The sequence below is a fragment of the Littorina saxatilis genome, linkage group LG9 (genome assembly GCF_037325665.1).
Source record: "Littorina saxatilis isolate snail1 linkage group LG9, US_GU_Lsax_2.0, whole genome shotgun sequence".
Classification (NCBI taxonomy): Eukaryota; Metazoa; Mollusca; class Gastropoda; order Littorinimorpha; family Littorinidae; genus Littorina; species Littorina saxatilis.
In genome coordinates this window covers 61986462-62002256 of record NC_090253.1, presented here as the reverse complement: position 1 = coordinate 62002256, position 15795 = coordinate 61986462, and the positions used below count along the sequence as shown (strand labels likewise).

General features: G+C 41.2%; 1 protein-coding gene and 1 long non-coding RNA gene across 2 annotated transcripts in view; both read right to left on the bottom strand.

The window, feature by feature from the left end:
* Window positions 1-3944: 3944 nt before the first annotated feature.
* Window positions 3945-7540, bottom strand: LOC138976718 (uncharacterized). Its single transcript, XR_011459128.1, has 2 exons — window positions 5909-7540; window positions 3945-5572 (listed from the first exon to the last, which is right to left on the bottom strand). It is a non-coding gene; the product is annotated as an uncharacterized lncRNA (long non-coding RNA).
* Window positions 7541-10456: 2916 nt separating this feature from the next.
* LOC138976717 (protein strawberry notch homolog 1-like) overlaps window positions 10457-15795 on the bottom strand; it is a 50849-nt gene continuing 45510 nt past the window's right edge. The window contains exons 26-28 of the mRNA XM_070349588.1: window positions 15602-15678; window positions 14671-14867; window positions 10457-13321 (exon numbers count right to left, since the gene is read on the bottom strand). Coding sequence (XP_070205689.1) covers window positions 12924-13321; window positions 14671-14867; window positions 15602-15678 — 672 coding nt within the window. The 3' untranslated portion in view covers window positions 10457-12923. The remainder of the gene's footprint in view (window positions 13322-14670; window positions 14868-15601; window positions 15679-15795) is intronic.

Sequence of the window (15795 nt, the reverse complement as noted above, 5' to 3'; positions counted from 1 at the left end):
ACGCACTGACCTTTGTAACCAAACCAAACAACATAATTATCTTGTTGCTTCTCGGTTTTACTACGCTAATGGAAGAAACTTTTAGAAAAAAAGTCTAATTTAAGGATTTTCACACAACTGTTTCTGACCATAGACAAGCCGAAACTGAAACTAATTCTGTCCATACACAAACCTCTGCCATTTACAAAACGTATTACACTCCTCCAGTTTGGCTGGCTATCTCACGTGTAAAAAAAAAAAAAAAAAAAAAAAAAAAAAAAATTTGGATGGTAAGGAACATTAGATAATTACAAACAGAGCCAGGAAGACTAATTCCGACAGACAGAGTTGTGTACAGAGATGACTAAGAAAGCGGAAAGAACAAACTTTGACGTCCACATTCACAAAACAGTGAAAAAAGCTAACAGAGTCTCTTGATATGATGGTGCATACTATAGAGTATAAGTCCAGGGACATCATGGTCCCTCTTTTTAAATCACTAGTTCGCCCTATATGGTAATATTTATGTGGTCACCATCCTTAATGAATCACATATCACCGTAATAGAAAATGTGCAGCAGCGATTTCTGAGAAACCTATAGAGTATAAGTCCAAGGACATCATGGTCCCTCTTTTTAAATCACTAGTTCGCCCTATATGTTAATGTTGTATGGTCTTCATCCTTAAAGAAACCCATATCACTAATACAAAGTGTGCAGCAGCGATTTCTGAGAAAGAAAAATAAGCTGGTACCCAGGGGCTGACTGAGTTACGTGTGTGAGTGTGTGTATGTGTGTGCGCGCGTGTGCACCTGCGTGCGTGCTTGCGTGTCTGCATGCCATTGAGTGCTTTGACTTGTCACGCCAGGCGGCAAGGTTAGTAAAAAGATCTAACTGTAAGTTCGACCACTCTGTCCACACTCACCTAAGAGAGCTCTGCATTGGCCATTGTGCCCAAACTGAAGTCGCGTCACAAAAGACGGGCCTATTTTTCGGTTCGATTCATACAAACTGCACTTCCCAGTCAACACACCTTTTCAAGCAGGTTCTGAAATTCAATCAATAGATCAACAGGCATTCTATAAATAAGCTACCGTTTATTCATTTCAAACGCAAGGAAATATTTCGGCACACACACAAAAACAAGATTGAAGCGTAAAATAAGTAGAAATTTTTCTCCGAAAACTCATAACAAAATTAGTTTGTGTCTGCCTATTGTAACTTTTGTTTTATCCTGAATTTTCTGGTCGATGAGTTTGTTAAATTTGCACAAGTTTGGTGTGCAAACGAAGCAAACCCTGCTGTGATTGGAAGCGTAAAAGCTGTCATTATAATGACACGAACCCGACACCCGGTTAGGTGGTTCGGTGCCCAAGGAGTTATTGGTAACGGAGACGAAAACCCCCTTCGGCTACCTCTCGACCCCTTTTTCCTCCCCTATGATATCACAGGTTGTCGGCCTAAATACGTTATATCTGCCAGAGCTTTAAAGAATCTAGTTATACTGAACACGACTAGCACGCTAATGGGAGAACAAATTTCACAACTATGCAGCAATTGTCCGCGGATTTAGGCCTACAAGACGCCCCAAACTCTGCGGTAGGCATAGAATGTTGCTTCTTTTCACTTCGCTAATGGAAGAAACTTTCAGAAACAAATCTAATTTCAGGATTAAAAGACCCATTTTCTGACTTTGACAAAACCGATTCTGCCATTTACATGACGTATTACACTTTATCTCACGTAAAGATTGGGATGGTAAGGAACATTAGATAATTATAAACAGCCGGAGCCAGGAAGACCAATTCCGACAGACAGAGTTGTGTTCAGAGATGACTAAGAAAGCGGAAAGAACAAACTTTGACGTCCACATTCACAAAACTGTAAAAAAAAAAAGCTAACATAGTCTCTGATAGAATAGTGCATACTATAGTCATAGAGTATAAGTCCAAGGACATCATGGTCCCTCTTTTTAAATCAATAGTTCGCCCTGTGATAATATTTGTGTGGTCACCATCCTTAAAGAAACACATATTACTAATAGAAAGTGTGCAGTTACGTGTGTGTGTGTATGTGCGTGCGTGCGTGCGTGCGTGCGTGCCGCGTGTACCTGGGTGAGTGGCGTGCTTGCGTGTGTACATGACATTGAGTGCTTTGACTTGTCACGCCAGCGTAGCAAGGTTAGTGAAAAGATGTCTCTGGTTCTACCACGCGAGTCATTCCACACTGAACAAAGAGAGCTCTGCATTGTGCCCACATTGAAGTCGAGTCACGAAAGACGGCCTATTTTTAGGTTCGACTCATACAAACTGCACTTCCCAGTCAACAAACCTTTTAAAGCAGGTTATGAAATTCAATCTTTAGCAGGCATTCTATAAATAAGCTACCGTTTGCTCATTTCAAACGCGGCAAGGATATATTTCGGCACACACACAAAAACAAGATTTAAGCGTAAAATAAGTAGAAATTTGTCTTCGAAAACTAACAACAAAATTACTTTATGTCTGGCGATTGCAACTTTTGTTTTATCCTGGATTTTTTGGTCGAAGAATTTGCGGAATTTGCACAAGTTTGGTGTGCAAACGAAGTAAACCCTGCTGTCATAGGAAGCGTAAAAGCTGTCATTATAAGGACACGAACCCGACCCCTGGTTAGGTGGTCCGGAGCCGAGGAAGTTATTGGTAACGGAGACGAAAACCCTCTTCGGCGGAAACCCCTAGACCCCTTTTTCCATCATGTCTGCCTAAATAACGGATCTGACAAAGTGATTTAAAGAACCAAGTAACCAAGTACATCTGAGAAATTCATTCGCTCGGCTTCCTGACGAGTGGACGTGAACTGATAGAACTATCAAGTTAAGTTTTGTGTTGAATATTTGTTTGTCTGTTCACTTAAAAGACCGTTGGGTCGAAATATCTGTGAATGTATTGTCAGGCATGGGAATTAAAAAACGTAAAAAAGGCTGAAATGTTGTAAGTAATATCAAAATAGCCTTACTAGGGGTGTTCGGGGGCCTTCCCCCCCTCCCGGAAAAATTTTCTCCAAGGAACCCAAATTGTGCAATTTGGTGTCATCTGAGCTCCAAGTTTGCCATTAAATTCAGTTTTCAGAACCATTTTTGCCTCCCCCGTTTATATTTTCGGCGGACACTTTTGCTTTTTCGGCGGAAAAAAAAATCGGCAGAAATTTGCCGTTCGGCGGATAATTCCCATGCTTGATTGTTTTGTCAATAACAAACGTTCCAACATTCACAATCAAAAAACAAGAAAGGTAGGTTGTTGGAACGTTGGCAGTCTCTTTGTTTTTGGATCTGAAAAATCAAGGTCCTACAATGGTGTATATGGAACGCAGCTTCTTCACAACTCCACAATAATTGTCTGACTTACAAGACGCACTCGCTGACTGGGTATGGAATGTTGCTCCTGCTCACAACTCCACAATAATTGTCTGACTTACAAGACGCACTCGCTGACTGGGTATGGAATGTCGCTCCTGCTCACAACACAACAATAATTGTCTGACTTACAAGACGCACTCGCTGACTGAGTATGGAATGTTGCTCCTGCTCACAACACAACAATAATTGTCTGACTTACAAGACGCACTCGCTGACTGGGTATGGAATGTTACTCCTGCTCACAACACAAAGATGTGCTACAATATCTCTGCGCTAATGGTAAAAAGTTTCAGAAAAAAAAAATCTGCAATAGTTTTAGGATTGACGGCTTCGTTAGAAAATCAACGTAATCTCGTGTGGAAAAAACTCTGTCCCACGAAGTCTGAATGAATAGTGGGTAATGTACAGATTCTTCCAAATGTTTGTGAGCATTCACACATACACTTTTCATAGTTTCCGTGAGCATTCACACCCACCCACATAAACTCTTTAGAGTATTCATGAGCATTCTGATTCACACACACATTTTCATTTGTGAGCATTCACACACACAAACGGACGCTTTGAAGTATTTGTGAGCATTTTATTGTTGTCTCAACTTTGGAAAGTGTACACATTTGTTACATACAACAAACAAACTGCCATGGTCATCACCAGAATATCACACACACGGGGACGACATCGTTCAGATTGGAAATGGAATAAAATCAATGAATCAACACGAGGCATTCAGCTAGCAACCTGGACACTCTAATCATCCACACTCTCACTCACTTCAACATTCCACAAAGATATAACCACACAAAAAGTAAAAGAAGAAACATAAGTAAAAGGGAAGTGGGTGAGTGCAAAATCTTTTGAAATTTTTCTGAACTGAACTTTTTTTTCTTCTTACCCTTCTCCAAGTCTTGTGGTACTGTAATACAAAATACTCAAAAACGAAGAAATGAAGCAGGAAACAAAACCTGTCTTAATTCTTTTGTGGTAAATAAAGACTCAGAATTCTGTGGACTCCTAGTTTACAGTTAAGAAACAAATGTACTGCAAGCAGCATCTGCTGAATTTAGATAACAAAGTTCTGCAAGCAGCATCTGCTGAATTTAGATAAAGTTCTGCAAGCTCAAAACTCCAAAGCAAGGACGCTGCACATTTTTCAGGTTAATAACAGACACGGGATTTCAAACAAAAGCAATAAATTAACTGTCTTGTTATGCTCCTCAAGACTTATCTGTTGACTGTACAAACGAGTATTGAATATGGAAATATGCAACACAAAACGTATTTCTCCCTGGCAATGTATTACCTTCCCCTGTCAAGCAAAGTTAATGTAAATGCAAAGTATACATCAATACACACAAACACGTTGAACATGTACACATACATCACACATATCCCTTGAAATTGACTGTTTATTTGTTTGCCAGGTATTATTTTAAGGCAAAACTAGTGGAAACTGTAATACATTACATGCAATACAATACATGTAATACAATACTAAACTGAGAGTAAAAATAGGACAATGAATGACATACATGCCTGCCCTTAAGTATCATTTCTTTGCAGCTCTTCAGAAAAATAAAATTGTTTCCATTTCTTACATAAAACCCTAATAAGATTTATTGATGGCTTAATAAACATACTTTTTGTGATCATCATACCCAATAGAAGCACGTCATATGATCAACTCAATCCGAAACAACAAAAACATTAACAAAATGCTGATAAAAGAAAAAAGAAGGGAACGCAAATATTACGCCCAGGTAAATCAAACATCTCACAATACAATACAGCATTTCTAATAAATAAGATTAATTTATTTCAGTAATTGCATTAATCAAACTAAGGAAAGATACATTTTACCAGCATCTAAAAAAACGCAGTCCTGCGCTTACAAAAAAAAAAATAAATAATAAAAAAAAAATTTGGTCAAAGGCCCAAAGAATAGTTGAACATGCGTACAATTACGGACACATAAGCAATTGTGAAGACAAACTATGGAATGGCTGTTGGTCAGTTGAAGAGGGAAGAGGGTTAGAGAGTATAAATTTATAAAACAAATGTCACTAACTCTGATTCAAACTGTTAACATTCACTCACTCAGATCATTTCCAGATACAGAATTTCCATGTGGAACACTTGACTCCAGTCTAAAAACAGCAATCCTTGTGCACACACGAACACTTGTCAAACTCTCACCCTTCAGGCCCACACAGCAATCCTTGTGCACACACGAACACTTGTCAAACTCTCACCCTTCAGGCCCACACAGCAATCCTTGTGCACACACGAACACTTGTCAAACTCTCACCCTTCAGGCCCACACAGCAATCCTTGTGCACACACGAACACTTGTCAAACTCTCACCCTTCAGGCCCACACAGCAATCCTTGTGCACACACGAACACTTGTCAAACTCTCACCCTTCAGGCCCACACAGCAATCCTTGTGCACACACGAACACTTGTCAAACTCTCACCCTTCAGGCCCACACAGCAATCCTTGTGCACACACGAACACTTGTCAAACTCTCAACCTTCAGGCCCACACAGCAACCAGCACACATGTCTAAGTCTTGGTTGAAACACACACACTCCTTTATCCAGAAAGACACAAGTACCCACATTATTCACAGGATAAACAACTGTTACACATACAGGTGTCATTTCACTTTTTTCTTCATCTTTTTTCTTCAAAACAAATTTCATTTGCAAACATAGAATGTACAAAAGAGGTTTTTCATGTTCGGTTTTTTTTTTAAAAAACAAATTTAATTTACAAACATATAGAATGTACAAAAGAGATTTTTCATGTTTTTTTTTCTTTCTTTCTTAAAACAAATTTCTTTAACAAGCACAGAATGTACAACACAATTTCCTCATGTTTATTTTCTTTTTTTGTAACACAATTTAATTTACAAACAATGTACAAAATGGACACAAACTTGGATGAAATATTTCATGGGGGAATGATAATTAAGACAACGACCGTGGAAGAAATGGAAGGCACTGGATGATTGCAGCATGAACAACGAGACTAGAATGATTTGACAACACCGTGGTTGTTTTTGCACCAAGAGGGGACTGCTTCTTTCTCTGTCCACTTCGCCACTACGTGTTGGCTTGTATGCTTAACTTCAAAGCAATATTGTAATACAGTTCACAGCTGTATTTAATAGTAATAATACAGTTCAATGAAAGCACCAAATATATTTGTTTGTACTAAACTAAACATTATTATCCTTATTACACACACAAAAAGTCTTAAGAGCAGATTAGAAGATATGGAATCACTAGCTTAAGTCAAAACAACACACAATCTTTGCATACACTGCAGATTACAATACTGTTATAAAAAAAATATAACAAAATATAAAAATGTTAAGAGCAGATGAAAAGACCTAGAATTCCTAGCTTTAGTTAAAACAACACACAAGCTTTGCATACACTGTATACTACAGATATTAAAGAAAAGTAAAAAGAACTGCAAAGAGTTTAGTTGTCGAGAACCTCAGAACAAGTGTTCTCACAGGATCTGTATCAGCTTCGAAATACTCCTTGCATTTGATTTCTTGGAAACTCCCAGTTATCAAAACTGTTGGTCCAAGAATGCCATTAAGACACCTTTACAGCTCACAAACCAAAATACAGTCACATTTTTCTGCTATATTTCAATTTACCAAAGCTACCAGTACCACAGCAAAAATCCCTTAACACTTTATTTGTAAGTGGGTACGAAAAAATGTCTGCAATTGACATTTAAAATGATGCAATCTGATCCAAATCTGAGCATATTGTTATGGAAAATGTGCAAATTCACCTAAAAACGGAAACCCTAATGGTGACAGTCTAGAATTCAATTGCGTCAACTAGTTTCAGAAATTTAGGGGAGGTTGGAACTTGGAGGAAACAAAGAAGGGGTTACTTGTTTAGCAGATCTGACACTTGTTACTTGTGGAATAATCTGTCATTGATTACATCAACACGTTGAAGATAACTCTCTTGCTGCTAGCTTTCCACTGGGAGGAAGCGACCCGAATTTCCCAGCGATGGAACAATGAAGTAATGAAAAAGAAAATGTAAAATGTAAACTAAGACAGAGCGGCACCCACTCTGCTCCGTCACAATCAACATGAATCAGCCAAGAGAACACGACGTGAAAACAAACAAGAACAGTTTTTTCCATTCTTGGAACAAGTCATTGTCAAGTTTATAATAACGCAACACCACAGAAACACACAGATGTATGTTTGTTAATTTGTTTTTGTTATGAAAGCCCTGGCTGCTGACAGTACAAGTCACATTACACTTCAGCACAATACGATATCAACCAATATGATATCAACCTGATATTCACACACAGGCACATGCAAGCTATACAATCATCAGCACAAAATGATATCAACCTGATATTTGAAAGATATTCACAGGCACATGCAAGCTAAACATTCACATCATCACAAAGTCAATACAAAGTCAAATGAAAATGTTGAAACACTTTTTGCCTGTTTGCAAATTTGCCTCCATGCTCCGAGTTCAAATAGGCAATAAAGGCTGGAGAGAGGGAAGAGACAGCAAAGGTTGATCCAGGGGAGGTGGGGGGAGGGGGGGGAGGTATGTTGGGTGGTGGTGGTGGTGGGGGGGGGGGGGGGGGGGGGGGGGAGGGGATATTTCAGGTGAGGAACACAAACAATGGACATACAGTTCTAAACATTTCACTTTTTTTTTTAAATTTGTGACGCTGAATTTTGCACACACACACACAACAAACAAAAAGATGAAAAAAGAAAATGAGGCCAATTACAGCAGTCCAACTATTTAGTTTTAGACATGTATAGGATTCTGAAATCTCCATTACACTGAAATCATTGATAGTACGAAAAGGTGTGGTTTATACCTACTTTTTAGTGCCGATTTTGACTGACAAAAACACACAACCCTTTTAGCTGGGACTTTGAATTGACCAAAATCATACATTTACATAACAATGTCATGTCTGAGCTGCTTTCATTGTTTTGTATTTTACTGTTGTCCGAATAACTTGACGGGAACTGATCAAGTCCTTTTTGTTTCATGTGTATGCACCAAAATGTCAAACTGATCAAAACTGACACCAGCAAACATTGTGGCTCGGCTCAAGTGTTTTTGTAATTTACTGTTTTAGAAACAAAATCTTCACTGTTCATATTTATATATCTCCCCCGAAATCGGCGTATGCTGCCTGAATGGCAGGGTAAAAAACAGTCATACACGTAAAAATCCACTCGTGCTTAAAACGTGAGTGAACGTGGGAGTCTAAGCCCATGAACGAAAAAGAAGAATATTTATATATCTTGTGTTTAACATAATCAGTGTATGGTGTTTTTTTCCCCCCCTCTTAAATGTTCTACTGGTGCCCATGAATCTAATGAAGTGAAATGGTTTTTAAATACACATGTGTAAAACTGTGCAGAAAGCTATACATTTTCATACAAGGGTCGGTAGGTCGGGATTTTTTTTTCTTTTTTTCTCTCCAAAAACCATATTTTTACGTTATTTTGCAAAAAAAACAAGATTTTTTTTCTCCCCCAAATGCCAAAAAAAAGTCTAGGGTCGCGCGAAAAAAATAGGGTCGGTCGGGTTACCGTAAACAGACCTATTTTTTTTTTTGGCCTTACCACACACAAAACAAAATTCAGTCTGGAATAAAAAAAAGAAAGAAAAAAAAAGAAAGATGCTCATATTGAAGACGAATGATAACTGAGATCAGAGATCAGAAGCCTAGGCAAGGCGTGAAGTTGTAATGGCATAATTAATTAGTAACCTTACTGGGAACCAACTCAATGAGACTCGCACTCGCTGCTGATTTTCAGATATTCTGCACTCGCACACAGGTACACTCACACACACATAAGCACAGACAATCTCCCACACAAGATGATTTACCCACACAGTGGTTGCTTTCTGTTAGAAACTCTCACTGTTAAATGTGTCATGCAGTCCACATCAGGAACAGAAGGTGGGATCACTCAAGGAAACGATGTTGGCACACACTGTGTGACACAGGTGAATGACTTTTGACAACACAGTGTGCGCTTTGTTTCACAACAGTCACAACAGACAATCTTTACCCAGAAGGTCGAGTCAAAAGAATATTTGGCTGTGGTTTCAGCACAAGCTAGTTGAAAAACATGCACACTAATTTCAACAGTTCACTTTCTGTGATGAAAAAAACCCTCATGGAAAAGTGTCACAGAATCTTTGTTTTTTCTTCACTCGTTTTTCACAGACTCTTCACACACCATTTTGGAATTTTGTTTTGAGAAGCACAAACTTGGCAATAATTTTTCCTGAAAATGAGCACCACAAATGACAGGTTTATTGTACGTACACAAATAACAGCAATACGGGTATTAGTTTATCACATACACATCATGTTGACAATTCTGAATACCAGTTAAAAGTGTTGGGAGACCCAAAAATACACCATTTTCTGCACCAAAGGGTATTGCGGCTGCAACATTGACTGTTTGCATTTTCATTTTTTCACAAGTGAGTAAGAGTTGTCACTAGTCTTGCTGATCACTGTCACAGTATTCAGTTGCCATTAACACCACAGCTAGAGTAATGAGCACTTGTGCTAACAGACCTGTTTACCCCCATACGTGTTTTGGAGTAATGCTCAGCCCCAAAAATAGTAATCCTGGCACAAAAATAGTAATCATCCAGCATTCGTCGCCAATTACAACGCATATGACAACTGTGTCTGCGAAACGCAATCATGCACATATATTCATCATTCACAAACAAAACACATCGGTCAGTTTTTGTAGTCATCATAATTTCAACGAAGATCACATCAAAAGCACATGCATCACTGATTCTTTTTCTTTTGCTCGTAGTAGGCCTTTTTCAGTGTGTCAAGTGCTTCTCTACTGTACTTGCGCTTGCCGAATGAGTGAGGGCGAGACTTCACCACTACTAAGGCTCTCCAGCGTCTTATCAGACAGACATGATCTCTGGTCAGTCCTGTGCTTTTTCACCCCATTTTGCCATTGAAAAAACAATGCCAAACATGTGAATTGATTAAAAAAAAATAATAATAATTTTTTTTATTTTTTTTTTTTACTTTTTTTTTATTTATGAAAATCGTAGTCTTGACACGGATAGCGGAATGGCGTATTTTTTGCAGAAAATCGTAATAAATTACGCCAAAATCGTAAGGGTAAACAGGTCTCTGCTAAGCTCAGGGGGATAGCGTTCGGCTAGAGTAATGAGCACTTGTGCTAAGCTCAGGGGGATAGCGTTCGGCTAGAGTACGGCTAGAGGGCGCAAGTGATACAGTGGAACCCCATTTTCAAGACTTGATGTTTCAGACTTTGTGTTGATAAGCTGTGTAAAGTGACCCCCCATTTCAAGACTTGATGTTTCAGACTTTGTGTTGATAAGCTGTGTAAAGTGACCCCCCATTTCAAGACTTGATGTTTCAGACTTTGTGTTGATAAGCTGTGTAAAGTGACCCCCATTTCAAGACTGCCTCCTAACTAAGACCTGATTATCTGAGATTTGTGGAGGTCTTCACAGGAGGTTCCACTGTAGTCAACAGGCATAAGGCACAGCACAAGTAGCTGACTTTTCAACATTTACCAAGCTGTGGAGTGCATGCAGGTCTCGCTCTCAGACAGAAGACAGAACTACATTGAGCCTCTGGCCGTTATCACTGCCACGTCTTGAAAACATGAGCTAAGGGTTGCAACTCCAGCAGAAGCGTCCATGGCAATAATCCCATTCAGCCCCGTGAGAGGTTCCCCAACATACTGAGTGAATCGCAAACAGTAGAGCCTCTTCTTTCACTCAGTATGTGATGTCTCTTCCACTGGGTTAACTCAGGACTATGTTGAGCTTTAATTGGTCATGATCGCATCCATTGCTGTCATGGTGAAGTTTTCATGCTGAAATGACCCGGTCTAGGTGGGCAGCCGAAGCAAACTTGTTTTGTTCATACAATAAATCAACTGAGGACAGAAAGAAAAGGACGATGATATGCAGATGATTTCCAGGCAACATAAATCTTCACGGGTCGATTTGCCAAGGTGACGATGACTTACATCATGTGCGGACAAATCACAAGAGTAGCAATACTCCTCGTCAAGTCTGAATCCTGAGACAGTGGTAACGCAACCCCGCGTCGCTGAATGAAAATACTTTTAATATTTCTCCAGTGGAAAACAGCATCTAGGTGAGTAGGTAACAGTATTTGGAAGGAAACGTTTCATCCACATCAGACTCAGGATCCTGTTTCAGTCAGCACAAACCTAGCAATCTTTGGTAAATGGATCTCAGGAGTAGATCTAGTTTGTTCCTCCTTGAACGTAACACTTTCTCCTGTGGCACTATGAGGCGTTCAAGATTCTTTAGACCGATCTTGACGTCGTTTCTCTTATGAGAATAGCATGTGTACACTGAATTTCCATTTCAGGATTCCTGGATGGGATGTCCACACTGAATTTCCACAACCCATTGTCACTGTTATTTTATTCAGCACGAAGTCCTCAGTCAGGATTTCAGTAAACATTGTGAGCCAACACACCAAAACCAAAAGTAATTTTATGGCGCTGTGAGATTACTCTGGTTTCCAGTACAGAGTTGTCATTACTGTAGACGTAACTTGCCTAGGCTCTGACACTTCCTGGTTTGACACAGAATGACACACACACCAGAAGCTTTCTGGCTGCACACGTCACAATTCTGTATTCACACTCAAACATGGCCTCTCCTCTGCCTTCACCTGAAGACATGAACCTTAACCTCTCACTTCTCTTCTTCAAACACTGACATTCAGATAAGGTCCTCCTTTTTTCAAAGGCAAGCCTCTTTTCTTCAAATCATCTCTCAACAACGACAGTGGTAGCCCTATTCACACAAAGCATTTGGCAGTCTTTGCCAGGAGAAATACACTTCTTTTCAACACAGAAGCAGCTACTCTCCCTTCTCAGACACAATTCTCTTTCTGCGAGTCGTCTCTAAACCAGAAAGAGGCAGCTCTCTCTTTGAGTCGTCTCTAAACCAGAAAGAGGCAGCTCTCTCTTTGAGTCGTCTCTAATCCAGTAAGAGGCAGCTCTCTCTTTGAGTCGTCTCTAATCCAGTAAGAGGCAGCTCTCTCTTTGAGTCGTCTCTAAACCAGAAAGAGGCAGCTCTCTCTTTGAGTCGTCTCTAAACCAGAAAGAGGCAGCTCTCTCTTTGAGTCGTCTCTAAACCAGAAAGAGGCAGCTCTCTCTCTCCACAATACAGAGGGAAACTCTGCCACTAGTAACACAAGGGATGAGAGTCCCCCTGTGTCCCTTCGTCACAAAGTCTCACTTATAGTTGTCCCTCAAACACAGAGACGGACCTCTCTCTGTACTGACAGGAGGGGGTGGGGAGCATCCTCCCCTCTCCCTTCATCACAAGAAGTCGCATAATCCTCTCACTTTCAGTTGTCCCTGAATCAGAAAGAGGCGGCCCTCTTTCTACGCTGACTGGAGACCCAGCGCCTAGCACGAGGGGGTGGAAGCATCCTCCCCTCTCCGTTCATCACAAGAAGTCAAACGTGGGCATACTGAAAATGGGTTCTGATGATCCTGGCGTGGACGGATCCTCCATTGCCTCGCTGGGCGCTGACTGAGACGTCATGACAGTGTTGTTGATGTGTTGTAGCTGTGCTACAGGTGTGCTTGTATTCATCCTAATCAAGCTGTTAGTGTTGTTGTTAATGGCAGTGTTGTTGTAGGTGGTGGTGTTGTTGTTGTTGTAGGTGGTGGTGGTGGGGCGGCCGTTGGTGTTGGCAGCAAGGGAGGAGAGGGCGGAGGACGCCTTGAGACCGTTGATGGCGGACTCGAGCGACTGCTGGTGTTTCTCGGTGTAGGTTCGAGCCGAGTCCTGGGACAGCACGTGGGTCAGCGGTGCCACACAGTTCTGGGGGATCAGGCTCCCTGCAAACATCAAGACAAGTGAATCAGTTCATTTACTTCACCGGAAAACAGAGTATGACTGCCTAAATGGCAGGAGTGGGAGTGAGGGTGGGGGGAGTGCAAAAAGCAGTTGAACCCCACGAACTTTTCTTCCCCCCACATCCATGTAAGCCATTGTCTGCACAGCTTTATATGAGGAGAGGAAAACAAAGCAACTGAACACTTGTCTACCATTTGTTCCATTTGTACCTTCTGTCTGCACCCAACCTTTCTGCTGTGAAGCCGCATTGTTTACAGTTGTTTAATTACAGTAAATATGATACTAACACATGCACAGCCGTGGCACTGGCAGTGATCTGCAAATGCACACATGTTCAAAAGAACAGCTATGTGTGGAAAGGTTGCCTTAACAAAAGTAAGAGATTCACTCTTGCACAACGCACACAAACCCGACAGTTATTTCCTAATATCGTCTATTGTATTGGAGTGGAGTTGACACCTCTTATGACTAGTGATGCAAAGCTGTGCTGCTGTTCTGTTGCACCTGTGTACATTTGCAACATCAACAAATAGTGAAAAACGTGAAAGGCCAGGGTCCACGGCGGCAGGCCAGGGTCCACGGCGGCAGGCCAGGGTCCACGGCGGCAGGCCAGGGGCCCTGGGGGCCTATTCCCCCCAAAAGCTGAGGCTTTTTTTTTTTTTTACACCCCCGGTATAGGGGTGTGTATAGGATTCGCTCGATGTGTTTGTTTGTGTGTTTGTGTTCGCATATAGATCTCAAGAATGAACGGACCGATCGTCACCAAACTTGGTGAACAGGTTCTATACATTCCTGAGACGGTCCTTACAAAAATTGGGACCAGTCAAACACACGGTTAGGGAGTTATTGGTGGATTAAGATTCTACAAGGACTTATAGAGGGACATATTAATGGTCAAAGGGAAATAACCTTCTCAGTTGGTGGCAGTGAGAATGGTTATTTCCCTTTGACCAACGGGGGTGTTTTTCTTACCTCGGAGGAATTTCTTGTTTTTTTTCATCTTTAAAGGCAAAGAACAGCCTCTCCTGGTACCAAAATGTATGTTAATAATTATAAAATAATACACATATTGCCTCCATCAACCATCTAAACAAAAGAATGTTTTTTTAAAATTTTTGTTTAAAGTTTTGCTTTAAGAAACCGGATTTTTTGGTTTTAAAGCTTTCAAAAAACGGATTTCCAGTGAGAACCAGAAAGATGTTAGCTCTTTATATGCAATTAAACAGAACTCTCAACACAGTTTCTACACCGTGCACAGGTTGGCTGCAGACAGCAGGTTAATGTGGCACAAAAGTGTTATTTCCGCACTTGGTCTGTTGCCGTGACTTACCCACAATCCTGCTGCCATCGTCGGTGCGGAGGCGGATGATCTGCATCTTGGAGGAGTTGCCGGAGGGCATGGAGGTGAGGACGCTCTCCACCCGGCTCCACACGGAGAGCACCGAGCCAGACAGCACGTGGTACTGACGTGTACGCAGACCGATCTCGCACGGCAGGCCCAGGCTTGTCTTCTTGCAGTTGCCGTTCCTGAGGAATTACAAACAGACACAATATGAACCTGAGACATCACAGCTGTTCTTTGCTTGCATTTTAGCTGGGGAAGGGGCGAGTTAAAAATAGCCAGGGCAGAGGGAATCATTTGGCTATCAACAGCTGCAGCCAGCACACTGTTGAGCTAGCTTGCTTGTCAACTCAAATGCTTCCGTGCTACACCAGGAGATGGGCCTCATCTGTGTATGGCACTGAGCGAGCAGCTGCTGAGTTATCTCTGCTGTGGGGGAAGGATGGGTGCTAGAAATAGCTCAGCCTACCTGCAGCTAAAGAGGCAGAAATGAAGCCCTGGGAACAGCCGTGACAGATAGACTAACTGCTAACATTTCAACAAGACAAATACAACAAAAAATAAAAGAAATTGCTCTTTGGCCTCGGTCTTCAGTTGTTGACGCATACTTTTTTTTTAGGGTAGGCAGATGTACACACCCCTCTTCCCGTACTTGCCATAGAATTATCATGCAGCGCTCCTACTGCTTCATGCTTTCCCCTAAAAGCGGTGTATGGCTGCCTAAATGGCGGGGTAAAAATGGTTATACATGTAAAAACCCACTTGTGCAAAAAACACGTGTACGTGGGAGTTTCAGCCCATGAACGCAGAAGAAGAAGAAGCAGTTTCATGCTTCTTATACGTGGGAAATACAAAATACCCCACAAAATCTGTGCATTCACCCCCCCCCCCCCCCCAAAAAAAAAACCAGCGAACGTACCAGTAGGCATGCGTGCAGACATGGGCCGAAGCGTAGTACTGGTCTTCCCACCGTCGCTCCGCTTCATCCGGTAACACCTGGATACACACAGTACAACTTCATTGTAACACCTGGATACACACAGTACAACCTCATTGTAACACCTGGATACACACAGTACAACCTCATTGTAACACCTGGATACACACAGTACA